The sequence below is a fragment of the Pristis pectinata genome, chromosome 12 (assembly GCF_009764475.1).
Source record: "Pristis pectinata isolate sPriPec2 chromosome 12, sPriPec2.1.pri, whole genome shotgun sequence".
NCBI lineage: Eukaryota > Metazoa > Chordata > Chondrichthyes > Rhinopristiformes > Pristidae > Pristis > Pristis pectinata.
In genome coordinates, this window is record NC_067416.1 from 50,587,684 (window position 1) to 50,606,068 (window position 18,385).

General features: G+C 45.7%; 1 protein-coding gene across 1 annotated transcript in view; it reads right to left on the reverse strand.

The window, feature by feature from the left end:
* The window catches only part of LOC127576403 (zinc finger protein 850-like), an 84,859-nt gene that overhangs the window by 22,377 nt on the left and 44,097 nt on the right, over positions 1-18,385 (reverse strand). The window contains exon 7 of the mRNA XM_052026914.1: positions 16,012-16,893. Coding sequence (XP_051882874.1) covers positions 16,012-16,893 — 882 coding nt within the window. The remainder of the gene's footprint in view (positions 1-16,011; positions 16,894-18,385) is intronic.

Consider the following 18,385-nt stretch of genomic DNA (forward strand, 5'->3'; position numbering starts at 1 on the left):
GGAGCAAGAGTCAATTGTGCAGACTTGTTGAGACAGGAACTGATTGCACTTGGTATTATCACCCCTCGAGGCTGAAGAAAACGAGCTGAAGCTGCAAAATCTCTGAAGAAAGGCACTGCAAAGCAAAGCACAGCTATTTCAAGCAGTCTATGACGGCCAGAGTGATGTACCCTTTAATTCTCGTTTCAGGGCTCACAATCTTTTACTCTCCTAACCTTTCATTATACACATTCTCACAGGAAGCAAAAGGGTGGTCAGGGGAGAGAAGAAGAAAAGTAGACAGTGCAGAGGACCCCGGAGGCTGTTACCCTCAGTAAAAGGTTTTCTACTTTCCGCTCTGGCACTGGGACTGGTCCTGCTGCTCAGAAGGGAAGGGAGGAGAAGAGGAGGGCAATAATGATAGGGGACTCGATAGTGAGGGGAACAGACAGGAGGTTCTGTGGACGTGAGCAAGAATCCCGGATGGTATGTTGCCTCCCAGGTGCCAGGGTCCGGGATGTCACTGATCGGGTCCACAGAATTCTTGAGCAGGAGGGAACGCAGCCAGAAGTCGTGGTACATGTTGGTACCAACGACATAGGTAGGAAGGGGGGATGAGGTCCTGAGAAGGGAGTTTAGGGAGCTAGGTAGAAGGCTGAAGAACAGGACCTCAAGAGTAGCAATCTCAGGATTGCTGCCAGTGCCACGTGATAGTGAAGGTAAGAATAGGAGGAGATGGCAGATGAATGTGTGGCTGAGGAGTTGGTGCAGGGGGCAAAGATTTAGATTTTTGGATCATTGGGATCTCTTCTGGGGAAGGTGGGACCTGTACAGAGTGGATGGGTTACACCTGAACTCGAGGGGGACCAATATCCTTGCAGGCAGGTTTGCTAGTGTGGTTCGGGAGGGTTTAAACTAGTTTGCAAGGGGGATGGGAACCAGAGGGATAGGTCAGTGGAAAAAATGCATGGAGTAAAGTCAGATCTAACATATGGAGAGGCTTTGAGGAAGGAGAAGCAGAGTATAGGGTATAAAAGTAGTAAGGTAGATGGGCTAAAGTGCATTTACTTAAATGCAAGAAGTATCAGGAGTAAGGGTTATGAACTGAGAGCTTGGATAAATATATGGAACTATGATATTGTGGCTGTTGCAGAGACTTGGCTGTCACCAGGGCAGGAATGGATACTGAATATTCCCAGATTTCAGTGTTTTAAAAGGGATGGGGGGGGGGGGAGAAGAGGAGGAGGGGTGGCGATACTGGTCAGGGACACTAATACAGCTGCAGAAAGGGTGGATAATGTAGAAGGATTTTCTCTAGAGTCAGTATGGGTGGAAGTTAGGAACAAGAAAGGAGCAGTTACTCTACTGGGAGTTTTCTATAGGCCCCCAGGTAGCAGTAAGGATACTGAGGAGCAGATTGGGAGGCAGCTTTTGGAAAGGTGCAAGAATAACAGGGTTGTTATCATGGGAGACTTCAACTTCCCAAATATTGATTGGCACCTGCTTAGTGCCAAAGGTTTAGATGGGGCAGAGTTTGTTAAGTGTGTCCAGGACGGATTCCTGCCACAGTATGTTGACAGGCTGACGAGAGGTAATGCCATATTAGATCTAGTATTAGGTAATGAACTGGGTCAGGTTACAGATCTATCAGTGGGTGAGCATTTGGGGGACAGTGACCACTGCTCCCTAACCTTTAGCATTGTCATAGACAAGGATAGGAGCAAAGAGGACAGGAGGATATTTAATTGGGGAAGGGCAAATTACAAGGCTATAAGGCTAGGACTCGCGAGTGTAAATTGGGATGACATTTTTGAAGGGAAATGTACTATGGAGATGTGGTCAATGTTCAGGGATCTCTCGCAGGATGTTAGGGATAAGTTTGTCCCGGTGAGGCAGAGGAGGAATGGCAGGGTGCAGGAACCATGGGTGACGAGAGAGGTGGAACATCTAGTTAGGAGGAAGAAGGCAGCATACATGAGGTGTAGGGAGCAGGGATCAGATGGGGCTCATGAGGAATATGGGGTAGCAAGGAAGGAACTTCAGAAGGGGCTGAGGAGAGCAAGAAGGGGACATGAAAAGGCCTTGGCGAGGAAAATCCCACGGCATTTTTCACTTATGTGAAGAGCAGAAGGATGACAAGCGTAAAGGTAGGACCGACTAGAGACATGGGAAGATGTGCCTGGAAGCTGTGGCAGTGGGTGAGGTCCTCAATGAATACTTCTCTTCAGTATTCACCAAGGAGAGGGGCCTTGATGCTGAGGACAGTGTTGGTAAGGTTAATGTTCTAGAGCATGTTGATATCAAGAGAGAGGATGTGTTGGAGCTGTTAGAAAATATTAGGACAGATAAGTCCCCGGAGCCTGACGGAATATTCCCCAGGCTGCTCCGCGAGGTGAGGGAGGAGATTGCTGAGCCTTTGGCTATGATCTTTGAGTCCTCGTTATCCACAGGAGTGGTACCGGAGGATTGGAGGGTGGCAAATGCTGTCCCCTTATTCAAAAAAAGTAGTAGGGGTAGTCCAGGGAATTATAGACCAGTGAGCCTTATGTCTGTCGTGGGCAAGCTGTTGGAAAGAATTCTTAGCGATAGGATCTATAGGCATTTAGAGAATCATGAACTGATCAGGGACAGCCAGCATGGCTTTGTAAAGGACAGATCATGTCTCACAAGCCTGATAGTGTTCTTTGAGGAGGTGATCAAGCAGATTGATGAAGATAGTGCAGTAGATGTGGTCTACATGGATTTTAGTAAGGCATTTAACAAGGTTCCACATGGTAGGCTTCTTCAGAAGGTCAGAGGGCATGGGATCCAGGGAAACTTGGCCGTGTAGATTCAGAATTAGCTTGCCTGTAGAAAGCGGAGGGTTGTGGTGGAGGGAGTGCATTCAGATTGGAGGGCTGTGACTAGCGGTGTCCCACAAGGATCGGTTCTGGGACCTCTGCTTTTCGTGATTTTTATTAATGACTTGGATGAGGGGGTAGAAGGGTGGGTTGGCAAGTTTGCAGACGACATAAAGGTTGGTGGTGTTGTGGGTAGTGTAGAGGATTGTCAAAGATTGCAGAAGGACATTGATAGGATGCAGAGCTGGGCTGAGAAGTGGCAGATGGAGTTCAATCCGGAGAAGCGTGAGGTGGTACACTTTGGAAGGACGAACTCCAAGGCGGAGTACAAAGTTAATGGCAGGATTCTGGGTAGTGGGGAGGAGCAGAGGGATTTGGGGGTCCATATCCACAGATCACTGAAAGTTGCCTCACAGGTGGATAGGGTAGTTAAGAAAACGTATGGGGTGTTAGCTTTCATAAGTCGTGGGATCGTGTTTAGGAGCCGCGAGGTAATGATGCAGCTCTATAAACCTCTGGTTAGACCACACTTAGAGTACTGTGTCCAGTTTTGCCTCATTATAAGAAGGATGTGGAAGCGTTGGAGAGGGTGCAGAGGAGATTTACCAGGATGCTGCCTGGTTTGGAGAGTATGGATTATGAGGAGAGACTAAGGGAGCTAGGGCTTTACTCTTTGGAGAGGAGGAGGATGAGGGGAGACATCATAGAGGTGTACAAAATATTAAGAGGAATAGATAGAGTGGACAGCCAGTGCCTCTTTCCCAGGGCACCAACACTCAATACAAGAGGGCATGGCTTTAAAGTAATGTGTGGGAGGTTCAAGGGAGATATCAGAGGAAGGTTTTTTTACCCGGACAGTGGTTAGGGCATAGAATGCACTGCCTGGGGTGCTGGTAGAGGCAGGTACATTGGTCAAATTCAAGAGATTGCTAGATAAGCATATGGAGGAATTTAAAATAGAGGGATATGGGGGAGGTAGAGGTTAGATAGTCTTAGGCGAGGTTTAAAGGTCGGCGCAAAATTGTGGGCCGAAGGGCCTGTATTGTGCTGCTATGATTCTATGATTTAAATAATAATCTGAATTTCCACTCTGTGTTGCAACATTTGTGGGTGAATAGATGCAGGATATAATACAAAGAAGTGAGCAAAGCCAGTAAGTAATCTTCACCTCTGTGTTGCACAATTAATCAGAATCGGTGACTTTTTGTGAATGTGAAAATAATTTCAATCTAATGGTGTCCACTGTAGTAGCAAGAAATAAAGACGCTGAACTGTTTTACATGGTGAGGGACTGGCAAATGATAATGGCACAAGAGACAGCAAATGCTGGAGTCTGGAGCGAGGAATCAAACCGCTGGAGGGACTCAGCAGCAACTGTGGGGGCAAATGAATTAAGAGCATAGAACAGTACAGCACAGGAACAGGCACTTCAGCCCACCATGTCTGACCTAAACACGATATCAAATTAAACGGGGCAGGCACGGTAGTGTAGCGGTTAGCAAGACGCTATTACAGCGCCAGAGACCCGGGTTCAACTCTGGCCACTGTCTGTAAGGAGTTTGTATGTTCTCCCCGTGTCTGCGTGGGTTTCCTCCGGGTGCTCCGGTTTCCTCCCACATTTCAGAGACGTACGGGTTAGGGAGTTGTGGGTGTGCTCTGTTGGCGCTGGAAACGTGGCGACACCTGCGGGCTGCCCCCCAGAACACTCTACGCAAAAGATGCATTTCACTGTGTGTTTCAATGTATGTGTGACTAATAAAGAGATCTTATCTTACATGACTCATATCCCTCCACTCTAAAAGCCTCTTAAACGTCACTATTGTATCTGCTTCCACCATTACCCCTGGCAGCTTGTTCCAGGCACCCACCACTCTCTGTGTTTAAAAAAAATTGCCCTGCACATCTCCCTCCAACCTTCCCCCCTCTCACCTTGAATTCATGTCCTCCAGTACTTGAATTAGTGTATTAATTTTGTCTTTTATTGTCTCAAAACGTCTGAACTGCGAACGCTTAAGAGGCCAGGGTTGGAGGAATGCCAAGATCTGAAAGGGGTTACAGAGGTAGAGACAGAAATGCAGCGATGGAGGGATTTCAAAACAAGGGTTAGAACTTTGAAATCAAGCTAACATTGGACCCTGTGGATTAGCAGATTGGGAATTGATTGCTGGATGAGACTTGGTGTTTGTTAGGATTCAGTTAGTAAAGATCCTTACAGGAAAGTAGATGATAGGGAGACCAACCAGAGGTGCAACATCAAGCCTAGTCCTGTATAACAAGGATAGGGGTTAGGTTGGCCAAAGCAGTGCTTTGTGGTGCATCGAACACGTCCATGCATTGAGCGGATGTTGTCAACGCTTCCGGTCGAGATCGCACACCGCGCCTGAGAGTGGGGAGGGAAGGTACCCAGTATAAAGTGGAGAGGACGAGGAGGGAGACAGGGGGCCAGTGTTAAGTGATGAGGTGGGCCCAGGAGGGGTGAAGGATGACGGGCAGATGGAGCCAGGTGTGGGGAGGGGAGGCCTGATGTGGGGACACAAAGGATTTGGAAATGATAATGTTCCTGGCTGTCCTTGATCTACATGTCACTGAAAACTAGTGTGCAGGTTTGGGAGGCAATTGAAAAGGCAAATGGTACTTGGCCTTGTTTGGTGGAGGATTTGAGTACAAGAGGCATACAACACTCCCTGCGGCACACCACTTGTTACAAATCGCCAACCAGAAAATGAAACATTTATGCCTTCCGTCTGTTCTCTGTTAGCTAGCCAGCCTTCTATCCATGCCGATATATTACCTCCCATACCATGAGCTCTTAATTTGTCCTTTGGAAAGCTAAATGTCCATTGATTTCCTTTTATTCACAGCACATAGCTTTGTTCACAGCGCACAGGCACGGTAGTGTAGCGGTTAGTGTAACACTTTACAGCGCCAGCGACCCAGGTTCAAATCCGCCCGCTGTCTGTAAGGAGCTTGTACATTCTCCCTGTGTCTGTGTGGGTTTCCTCCGGGTGCTCCGGTTTCCTCCCACATCCCAGTGACGTACGAGTTAGGAAGTTGTGGGCTTGCTATGTTGGCGCCGGAAGCGTGGCGACACTTGCGGGCTGCCCCCATAACACTCTGCGCGAAAGATGCATTTCACTGTGTGTTTCGATGTACATGTGACTAATAAAGAGATCAGATCTTATCTACATGCAGGGAATGAGAGATCATAGTGTAAGATTGCCACCAATACATCGAACAAGGAACTCAGGGTAAACTTCTCTGAAGGAACTAAAACAGGGCTCAGGCAGCACCTTGGAAAGAGAACAGTTAACGTTTCAGATCAGGACCCATCCTCCAGACTGGAAAGGAGATAAAACAAGTCCAGTTTCGGCAGAGAGGAGGAGAGGGGCAGAACAGGGGGAACATCACTGGAAAGGGAAGGCTTAATGTGGCAGTTCAGAGAGGTGAGAGGGGAAAGACTTAAAAGAGGACCCAAGGGAAAAGCTTTCCCACACAGAAGGTGGTGAGTGTATGAGAAAGTGGTACATGTGAGTAATGTAACAATACAGAGGCAGGTACACGTATAAGAAAGTTTTGGGGGCATATGGGCCAAACACAAGCATATGGGACTAGCTCAGGTCGGCAGCTTGGTCAGCATGGATGAGTTGGGCCGAAGGGCCTGTTTCAAGGCTGTATAACTCTATAGCTCTAACATTTATATCGGGTGAAATAAGGTATTGTGTACAACTTTGGTCTCCTTAGTTAAAAAGATTTTTTTTCTCTGTTTTTTTTTGGAATTTTTTTTTCTTTAGCTTAGTTTGGTTTGATATATTGTTTATAATTTTTCATATTGTTTTGGGGATTTTTTTCTTTTATATTTTATAATAAACCTTTTTCTTTTATATTATATTCATTCACAAACAGATCGTTGGATCTACAGATTTTTTTTATACTTTATTGTTCTTTATGATTATCCATGTCATGATTGTTCTCCTGATCTCTTCGTATTACTTGTATTAACATTGATATATTAATCTGTATTAATTTGAAAATTAATAAAAAGATTGAAAAAGAAAGAAAAAGAGATATATGCCGTGTGGGGAGCGCAGCAAAGGGGAAACAGAATGGTTCTTGTGGGGAAACAAATAACATCTTGGGCAGGTTGGCGTTTTACCCAGTGATGTTTACAGGAATGAGAGGTGATCTTACTGAAACTTATGAGATTCTGAAGGAGATTGACAGGGTGGATGGGTGAGTGGATATTTCTCCTCGTGGAGAGGGGCTAAGTTCAAAGGAGGTGTGCAGGGCACGTTTTGTTTTTCCATTGACAACGGATCAATTATCATCCTGCAGCCCATGAATATCCTCACAATCAATTGATTTCTATGTCATCTGCACACTCTTGCATTCATCCTCACAATCAATTGATTTCTGTGTCATCTGCACACTCTTGCATTCAGTCCCAAATTGTTATCATATGGATCTGTCGGCAAGAGTCTCGGCAACGATTCCTGTGGCACACCACTGGTCACAGGCTCCCATTCACAAAAACATCCCTCTGCCTTCTCCCTGTGTCTCCTATTACCATGCCAATTTGAGACACCTTTATTAGTCACATGTGCATCGAAACACACGGTGAAGTGCATCTTTTGCGTAGAGTGTTCAGGGGGCAGCCCGCCAAGTGTCGCCACGCTTCCGGCGCCAACATAGAACGCCCACAACTCCCTAACCCGTACGCCTTTGGAATGTGGGAGGAAACCGGAGCACCCTGAGGAAACCCACGCAGACACACGGGGAGAACGTACAAACTCCTTACAGACAGTGGCCAGAATTGAACCCGGGTTGCTGGTGCTGTAATAGCGTCATGCTAACTGCTACACTACCGTGCCTTTGCAAGTGGATTCAACTTGCTAACTTGCCTCGTATCCCAGGGGTTCTTGCCTTTTGAATCAGTTTCCCATGTGGGAGACCCCGCTGAAGTCCATGTAGGTTACATCCATTACACTGTCCCCATCAACACGCACAAAGTGCTGGAGGAACTCAGCAGGTCAGGCAGCGTCTATGGAGGGAAACAAACAGTCGACCTTTCGGGTCGAGACCCTTCATCATTCCGACCCTCCATAGACGCTGCCTGACCTGCTGAGATCCCCCAGCACTTTGTGTGTGTTGCTCCAGATTTCAGCATCTGCAGAATCTCGTGTCATTGTCCTCATCAACACACTTTGTCACCTCTTCGAAAAATTCAATCAAATCAGTCACAAACGACCTCCACTAACAAGGCCATGCCGACTATCCTTGATTGGCTTTCCAAGTGTGCATTAATTCCCCCACCCCAGACAGGCCATCGCCCTACAGGTTGTGGCTCTTCGAGGGCCCATCGGGGCAGGTTTGAAGTGTAGTCAGTACGCCCGCCTTGGCCAGCCCATCAGACAGTGAGCGCCAGACCCACACCCCACACCCTCCGCCACCACCATCTGGGTGAGAACAATTGGCACATTAGTACCCCACAGCCCCAGCAACCTGGAGTCAATCCTGACCTCTGTGCTATATGTGTGACGCTGTGTGGGTGTCCTCCACGTGCTCCCTTCCAAAAATGTGTGGGTTGATATGTTAATTGATGACTACAAATTCCCCCTACTGTGTAGCCGAGTGGTAAAATCTGGTGTGGGGGGTGGGGGGGGGGGAGGGAAAGTTGTGGAGTGAATGGGTTAGGATATGATTAGTGCAAAAATGGGTGCTTGATGGTCAGTACAGACTTGGTAGCCATTACAGAAACTGTATTATAACCACTAAAGAAACTTGGTTAAGAGAAGGGCAGGACTGGCAGCTCGATGTTCCACGGTATAGGTGTTTTAAGATGCGACAGAGGTGGGGGAGTTGCACTACTGATTAGGGAGAATGCCATGGCTGCATTAAGATAGGACATCTTGGAGGGCTTATCCAGCGAGGCCACATGTGTAGAACCCTATCATATCATAGGGCTGTACTGCAGGCCTCCCAACAGCCAGCAGAAGCTAGAGGAACAGATACGCAGGCGGATCACGGAAAGATGTAAAAATGACAGGATTATTATAGTGGGCGATCTTAACTTCCTCCAATGTTGATTGGGACTCCCTTAGCGCCACGGGCTTAGATGGTTCATAAGTTTTTAGGTGCATCCTGGAGAGGGTTTCTTGAAAAAAAAATGTAGATAGCCCAACGAGGAATGAGGCATACTAGACCTTATAATGGGGAATAAGCCTGGCCAGGTGATTGAAGTTTCAGTGGGGGAGCATTTTGGGAACACTGACCATAATTCGAAGGTAGTTATGCATAACACTTATCCTCGGGTGGAACTGCTAAACCGGGGAAGGCTAGTTACAACAGTATTAAGCATGAACTGGAGAAAGTTGATTGGGAGTGGCTGTTTGAGGGTAAATTCACATCAACATATGGCAGTCTTTCAAAGGCCAGTTGATAAGAGTTCAGCACAGCATGTTCCTATGAGGATAAAAGATAAAGATGGCACGGTTCAGGAACCTCGAGGAACAAGGGATATTGTAATTATAGGAAAAGGAAGCATAAGTAAGGATTAAGAAGCTGAAGTCAAAGTCTTGAGGAATATAAAGAAAACAGGTAAGAACTTAAACAAGATATTAGGAGGGCTAAAATGGACTGTGAAATGTCCTTGGCTATCGTTTGGGATACTTTCAAAGCCTTTATTAGAGGTCAAATTATTTCTTATACAGCAAACATCAGGAAAAAAGCTAACAGAGAAAGAGCTGATCTAGTTGATCAACTGAAACTATTAGATCAAAAATATGCTTTGGATCCAGATCCAGCTTTATATAAAAGGCGAGTTGAAATTAAAACTAAATATTATCATCTTTTAACATATCCAATTGAAAGTCAAGTTTTAAAAGATAAAAGTCAATTTTATATTCATGGAGATAAAACGGGTAAATTACTGGCTAACCAATTAAAAATCTCCAGAGCTAGACAGCAAATTAAAGAAATTTTGAAAGCCAATGGCGAGAGGGCAACTGATCTTTTAGCAATAAATGATACTTCTAGAGAATTCTATTCTAATCTTTACAGTTCTAATTTTCTCAAAGATAATACATTAATGGATAATTTCTTTGACCAATTAAACATTCCTATACTTTCCACTGAAAATTGAACAGTTGGATCAACTTATTACATACGAGGAAATCGCTGAGGTTGTGCGATCTTTACATTCTGGAAAGACTCTGGGTCCTGATGGATTTCCTGGAGAATTCTATAAGGCCTTTTCCTCTTTGCTTATACCTCATTTATGTGCTGTCTTTTCAGATCCTTTTAAATCGGGTAGATTACCACAATCTTTTTATGAAGCCTTATTTCACTTATTCTTAAGAAAAATAAGAACCCAACAGAATGAGCTTCGTACAGACCAATTTCACTACTTAATGTGGATGTTAAAATTTTATCTAAAGTTCTAGCTCGTAGATTGGAAAATATTTTACCTTCAATTATATCCAACGATCAGACTGATTTTATCAAAAATCGATATTCTCATTTTAATATTTGTCATTTATTGAATATTATCTATTCCCCCTCTAAGGAAATATCAGAATGTATGATATCTCTAGATGCTGAGAAGGCCTTTGATCTGTTGAGAAATGTGCAGTTGTACACTTTGGAAGCAGAAATAAGTGGGCAAGTTATTATCTAGGAGGAGAGAAAATTCAAAGTACAGAAGTACAAAGGGACTTGGGGGTACTCGTGCAGGATACCTTAAAGGTTAACCACCAGGTCGTATCGGTGGTAAAGAAAGCGAATGCTATGTTGGCATTCATTTCGAGAGGTATAGTGTATAAAAGTAAGGAAGTGTTGATGAGGCTCTATGGGGCACTAGTGAGGCCTCATTTGGAATATTGTGCACAGTTTTGGGCCCCACATCTTAGGAAGGATGTGCTGACATCGGAGAGGGTTCAGAGGAGATTTACGAGGATGATTCCAGGAATGAAAGGGCTTACGTATGAGGAGCATTTGTCAGCTCTTGGACTGTACTCACTGGAGTACAGAAGAATGAGAGGGGACCTCATAGCGACATTTAAAATATTGATAGGAAAGGACAGAGTAGATGTGGCTAGGCTGTTTCCCTTGGTGGGCGAGTCCAGGACCAGAGGGCACAATCTTAGAATTAGAGGGTACAGTTTCAAAACAGAGATGAGGAAAAATTTCTTTAGCCAGAGGGTGGTGAATTTGTGGAACTCCTTGCCACGTACAGCAGTGGAGGCCAGATCAGTGGGGGCGTTCAAGGAGGAGATAGACAGATATCTAAATAGTCAGGATATCAAGGGATATGGGGATAAGGCCGGAAATTGGGATTAGAATAGGTGATTGTTTTTTTTTTCCCCATTCCCCATTTCTATTTCCCTTTTCCTTGGAGCAGACTCGATGGGCCAAATGGCCTGCTTCTGCTCCCTTGTCTTGTGATCTTGTGATCGGATTGAATGGAATTACCTATTTAAAACCTTAGAGAAATTTAATTTTGGGCCTGATTTTATCCAATGGACTAAATTACTTCATTTATCCCCTTCTGCTCGAGTTCTTACTAATTTTCAAAATTCTAAATCTTTTAAACTTCAACGTGGAACCAGACAGGGATGTACCTTGAGCCCTTTGCTCTTTGATTTGGCCTTAGAACCTTTAGCTATTTCTCTCCGAGAATCTACAGATATCCTTGGTATCGCCAGAAGAGGTATTAACCATAGAGTTTCTTTATATGCTAATGATTTATTACTCTTTATATCTAATGTTAAAGCCTAGTTACCTCCTATGCTTTCTTTACTTTCTCGCTTTAGTCATTTTTCAGGCTACAAATTGGACTTATACAAAAAGTGAACTTTTTCCCCTGAATAACTTGGTACCAGTTAATATTAACATTCCTTTTAAAATTGTAAGAAATCATTTTACCTATCTGGGGTTGTCAATTACTAAAAATTATAAGCATTTATTTAAAGAAATTTTTTTCACTTTACTGCACTATGTGAAAAGGGTTTTATCAAGTTGGTCTCCCCTTTCTATATCATTGATTGGCTGAATTAATGTTATTAAAATGAATATTTTACCTAAATTTATATATCTATTTCAGGCTTTACCTGTTTTTATTCCTAGATCTTTCTTTGACTCTCTTGAGTCAATTATTTCTTCCTGTATATGGAATAATAAACATCCTAGACTAAATAAAGTTCACCTTCAGAAGGTTAAAAAGAACGGAGGTTTAGCCTTACCTAATTTTAGATTTTATTACTGGGCAGTCAATATACAAAATCTTACGTTTTGGTTACATTACATTAATCAAGAGGCTTGCCCAGTATGGGTCTCTTCGGAAATTAACTCTGTTAAAAAATTTTCTATTATCTCTTTGCTTGGTTCTTCACTTCCAATATCATTAAATAAACTAACAGATAAGTTAGTAGTTAAACACGTTTTGAGGATTTGGTTACAATTTAGAAAATATTTTGGTTTATTGAGTTTTTCTTTGTCCAATCCCATTTTCTCTAATTACTTTTTTAAACCTTCTATGACTGATGTAGTTTTTAAAGAGTGGGACAAGTTAGGTATTACTTGTTTTCAAGATCTGTTTGTTGGAGGAAACCTTTTTTCGTTTGGACAATTGTCCACCAAGTATAATTTACCAAAAACTCATTTTTTTAGATATTTACAAATTAGAGATTTTCTTCGATCTCAATTACATTCTTTTCCTTTGAATCCTGATAAGAATTTATTAGATGTAATTTTTAATTTGGAACCTTTTCAGGATGGTTCAATATCTAATATTTATGACAGATTACTAGGAATGAGTAAGGTGCCACTAGATAAAATAAGAGGTACCAATAGAGGTGCCACTAGATAAAATAAGAGGTAAAATGAGATCTCATCTGGAGTACTACGTACAGTACCGGTCTGCTTATCTAAGGATGTTAATACTTTGGAAGTAGTTCCGAAAAGTTTACTACACAAAGACCTGGAATGAGCAGGTTGCAATATGAAAGAAGCTCAGACAGATTGGGCTCGTATACACAGAGGTTTAAAGAAGTGAGAGGGGAATTGATTGAAACACAAGATGCCAAGATACCCTCACTGGGTGGATGTGAAGAGGGAACTTCCTCGAGGGAGAATCTAGAACTTGAGATTCCAACTTAAAAATACAGAGTCATCCATTTAAGAGAGAGAAGGTGAAATCTTTTAGAGGGTGCGAGTCTTATGAGGTCTCTTTCTGAAAGAGCAATGGGATTTTTTTTTACATAAGCGAATTAATTCCTGATTAGTGAGGTGGCGAATGCAACACACAAAGGCGCTGGGGGAGCTCAGCAGGTCAGGCAGCATCTATTGGAGGGAAACGGACAGTCGACGTTTCGGATCTGTGGATCACCAGGAATGCAGCATTAAGAACATAGCACGATACAGGCCCTTCGGCCCACAATGTTGTGCCGACCTTTAAACCTTGCCTAAGACTATCTAACCCCTTCCTCCCACATATCCCTCTATTTTAAATTCCTCCATATGCTTATCTAGCAATCTCTTGAATTTGCCAATTTACCTGCCTCCACCACAGCCCCAGGCAGCGCATTCCATGCCTCAACCACTCTCTGGGTAAAAAACCTCCCTCTGATATCTCCCTTGAACTTTCCGCCCATTACTTTAAAGCCATGCCCTCTTGTATTGAGCATCGGTGCCCTGGGAAAGAGGCGCTGGCTGTCCACTCTACCTATTCCTCTCAATATCTTGTACACCTCTATCATGTCTCCTCTCATCCTCCTCCTCTCCAAAGAGTAAAGCTCTAGCTCCCTCAGTCTCTCCTCATAATGCATACTCTCTAAACCAGGCAGCATCCTGGTAAATCTCCTCTGCACCCTTTCCAACGCTTCCACATACTTTCCTATAATGAGGCGACCAGAACAGGATACAGTAAGTGTTAGACATTAAGGTTAAAGTCAGATCTGCGGTGATCTTGTTAAATGGTAGAGCTTCAGGTGCTTCACTGAGGTGAACCGCACGGATGCCTGGTAGTTGAAGCTCAATGAACACAGAGGGGAGAAAGATAGGCAAGAATATTCCCACAGGGTGAGCTGGGAGGAGACTGGTGTGGGGCAGGAACACCAGCAGGAGGGGATGTCCCAGCTTGATCCCAGTGTAGCCCCAGCTGGGCTGAATGGCCTGTCTTTGCACCGAGCATTTCTTGTAAATTATAGGGACAGTATGGGCCTGAAACACAATGTTTAAAACAGCACTGCTTTATTTAGCATCGATCAAGAATATCAAACTCCAACCCAGTTACAGCGGTCACTAACAACCAGCAGAAACAAACCCCGGCCGTGCCCAGGGTTCAGTCCTGGGGATGATGAGCAGCAGCAAGGTCTGCAGAAGCCAACACCTCGCTGGTGTCTCAGAGGCCGCGATGCTTAGACATTCCACGTCTGAAACCTATCAAAACATGCTCCCTGCTGGATGACCGAGTGAATCCCTGCCACAATCCGGGCAGGTGAATCGCCACTCACTGGTGTGTCACCAGGCTGGGGGACTGAGTGAACCCTTGCCCCATTGTACAGAGAGTGGCCTCTCCCTGGTGTGAACTGACCGGTGTGTCACCAGGCTGGGGGACTGAGTGAACCCTTGCCCCATTGTACAGACAGTGGCCTCCCCCTGGTGTGAACTGACCGGTGTGTCACCAGGCTGGGGGACTGAGTGAACCCTTGCCCCATTGTACAGAGAGTGGTCTCTCCCTGGTGTGAACTGACCGGTGTGTCACCAGGCTGGGGGACTGAGTGAACCCTTGCCCCATTGTACAGAGAGTGGCCTCTCCCTGGTGTGAACTGACCGGTGTGTCACCAGGCTGGGGGACTGAGTGAACCCCCTCCCACGCGCGGGGCAGGCGAGTGATCTTCCTGCCAATGGAAACGGTTTCTCTCCATCTCCTCATTGAAATCCCCTTGGCCATTTGAACGTGTATCAAACCTGCCCCTAATCTCTTCTCCAAGAATGATTCTAGCTTCTCCAGAATGGTCCTCTGTACCAGTCCTTCAGATCCTTTTGGGCTTCTTAGAAAGTGGCACCCAAAATCAGGCCCAATGCCCTCACTGAGGTCTAACCAGTGCCTTTCTCATCCTTGCTTTTGTGCTCTTGTGACCCAGTACAGGGAGCTCTCTTCCCTCTGTGTCAGAAGGCCGCACCGCCAAAGCACACTTGCACTGAATACATGACAAACCCAGCTGGAAATTTCTCCGGTGTTGAGGGGTTGCTGCAGTTTCAGTTGGGAGGCTGGGCTCAAATCACACGGGGGGTGAGCTGACAGCTCTGTCAAGAACCTCCGATTGGCTACAGTGAACTTGCATTTGGTCTCGGTGTTTGCATATTGAATGGGTCCTCCCCAGATTACGACAGGGTTCTGTTCCTGAGAACTGTTTGCAATTTGAACTGTTTGCAATTTGAACAGTTCGCAAGTCAGAAATGTGACCATCCATCAACATATGAAATCATAAAAGAATTGTGGACACAGCCCAGCGCATCACAGAAACCAGCCTCCCCTCCTTGGACTCTGTTTTGGCTGTCTTGGCGAAGCAGCCAGAATAATCAAAGACCTCACCCACCCGAGTCATTCTCTCTTCTCTCCTCTTCCATTAGGAAGATGATACAGGAGCCTGAGGGCACATATCACCGGGCTCAAGGACAGCTTCTACCCCACTGTAATAAGACTATTGAACGTTTCCCTGATACGATGAGATGGACTCTGACCTCACGATCTACCTTGTTGTGACCTTGCACCTTATTGCACTGCACTTTCTCTGTAGCTGTGACACTTTGTACTCTTATTGTTTTTACCTGTACTACATCAATGCACTCTGTACTAACTCAATGTAACTGCACTGTGTAATGAATTGACCTGTACGATCGGTACGCAAGACAAGTTTTTCACTGTACCTCGGTACAAGTGACAATAATGAACCAACACCAATACGAGCTAAGGGCAACATGTAGTTAAACCATGGTGTTTAATTCAACTATTCCGATTTCACTGCAAGATGCATTGATATTGCCACAGACTGAGTTCCCACATGGTAGAAGATGTCTGCAGCCCCGCAGCAGTTGGCAAATCCATCCTGCCAGTCTCCCAGAAACTTATTTGTATCTACAGGCTATCCATAAGTCCGGGCGTTGATAACCCAGGGAGGACCTGCACTTAAACTTTCTCCTCAGTGTGAATTTGCTGATGCTTCAGCAAATTGGAGGACTTAGTGTACCCCTTCCCACACTCGGAGCAGGTGAATGGCCTCTCCCCGGTGTGAACCCGCTGGTGAGCCAGCATGTTGGACGCCCGAGTGAACCTCTTCCCACATTGTGAGCAGGTGAACGGCCTCTCCCCGGTGTGGATGCGCTGGTGATTCTCCAGGTAGGTTGAATGAGTGAATCCCTTCCCGCACTCGGCGCAGGTGAACGGCCGCTCCCCGGTGTGGATGCGCTGGTGCCTCATGAGCATGCAGGCCCGAATGAATCCCCTCCCGCAGTCCGGGCAGGAGAATGGCCTCTCCTCATCGTGAACTTGCCGGTGGATCTGCAGGTCAGACGACCGGGTGAATCCCTTCCCGCACACGGAGCAGCGAAATGGCCTCTCCCCAGTGTGGACCCGCTGGTGTATCAACAGGTTGGATGACTGGGTGTATCCCCTCCCGCACACATAGCAGGTGAACGGCCTCTCCCCACTGTGAACCCGCTGGTGGATGAGCAGGAAGGACGACCGAGTGAACCCCTTCCCACACTCAGAGCAGGTGAACGGCTTCTCCCCGGTGTGAACTCGCTGGTGCATCAGTAGGTGGGATAACTGAATGAAACCCTTCCCACACACAGAGCAGGTGAACGGTCTTTCCCCGGAGTGAACCCGCTGGTGCGTCAGCAGGTTGAATGCCCGATTGAATGCCCTTCCACACTCGGAGCAGGTGAACGATTTCTCCCCTGTGTGAACTTGTTGGTCTGTCATCAGATTGGATGGCAAAGTGAATCCCTTCCCACGCTCGGAGCAGTTATTCCCCCTATCCCCTGTAAGGAGGTGACGGTGCGCTCTCAGGGTCCTGCATCAATAGTCTCTCCGCAAGAAGCTGAAACACTGAACTTCAACACAAGTTTCCAGCTTGGATGAGGGAATTGCTTCTTTTCCAACTCGTCTAATGTATCACCTTCATCAAGTAGTGTTTGTCCTCTCCTTCAGAGATGACGGAAATTCCTGAGGTTTCTCGACAGGTCAATTCATCAAAGGCTCACCCCACACACACACACACAAACAACACGTTTGGTTTCTCTCTGCTGTGACGGGCAGGCGTCTCCTCTTGCTGTTGGTCTGGCAGAGTTGGTGGTCGTGAACACTCTCATTCAGAGCCACGAGTCTCACCGCCTTCCCGGTCGTTTCCCTGAAACAAGACTGACAATCATCCCCTGTTCCACGTTCAAAGGTCAGTCACATGCAGGTGCTGATGAACTGATAAGATACTGCCGAGAAGGTTCTGGATTTGAGATTCCTGAACATAAATTTTCTGCTTTTGTAAAGCAGTTTCCAAAAGTCACCAATAGGCGGAGAAGATTGCGTGCAGTTCTGGTCACCCACCTACAGGGAGGGCAGCAATAAGCTTGAAAGAATGCAGAAAAAATTTACATGGATGTTGCCGGGACTTGAGGACCTGAGTTATAGGGAAAGGTTGAATAGGTCAGGACTTTATTCCCTGGAGCTCAGGAGAATGAGGGGAGATCTTACAGAGGTATACAAAATGATGAGGGGTATAGATAGGGTGAATGCATGCAGGCTTTTTCCCCTCAGGTTGGGTGAGACTAGAACTAGAGGACATTGGTTTAGAGTGAAAGGTGAACTATTTAAGGGGAATCTGAGGGGAAACTTCTCCACTGAGAGGGTGATACGAGTGTGGAATGAGCTGCCAGTAGAGTTGGTGGATGTGCGTTCAAATGTAACATTCAAGAGCAGTTTGGATAGGGACGTGGATGGGAGGGTTTTGGAGGGATATGGTCCAAGTGCAGGTAGATGGGATAACAGGTAGAATCACAGAAGATCGGGCGGCATGGACTGGATGGGCCAAAGGGCCTGTTTCTGTGCTGTAGTACTCTATGACTCTAAGAGATAACTGTAATGGTGAGATGTGACTTGGTTGATTGCACTCTCGCTTCTGTCGGAAGGTTGGGGCTTTGATTTCGACTCCAGGGACAAGCACAAACCTCAAGCCCAGTTCTTCAGCGCAGTGCCGGGAGACTGCTGCAGAGTTGGAGGTGACGCCTTGCACAAGTCTCTGTACTCATCTCTCTGAGGTAGACGTGGAGTTGGGAAATGCAACCCCCGAATCCCAAAATGACTCCAGAGGTGAAAGGGAATTTTGGGTTTGTGAACAGACTGGAGGAGTTTGTCTCGGAACAGAGGAGGTGAAGGGGAAATCCAAATAAGGAGTTAAGTATCATTAAGAGTGGAGACGGAATTGATGTGGAGACCAGTTTGCCATTGACAGAAGGGCTAAGAGCCAGAGGACATGGAACGAAGGTGGTTTAGAGTTGAACCAGAAATGACA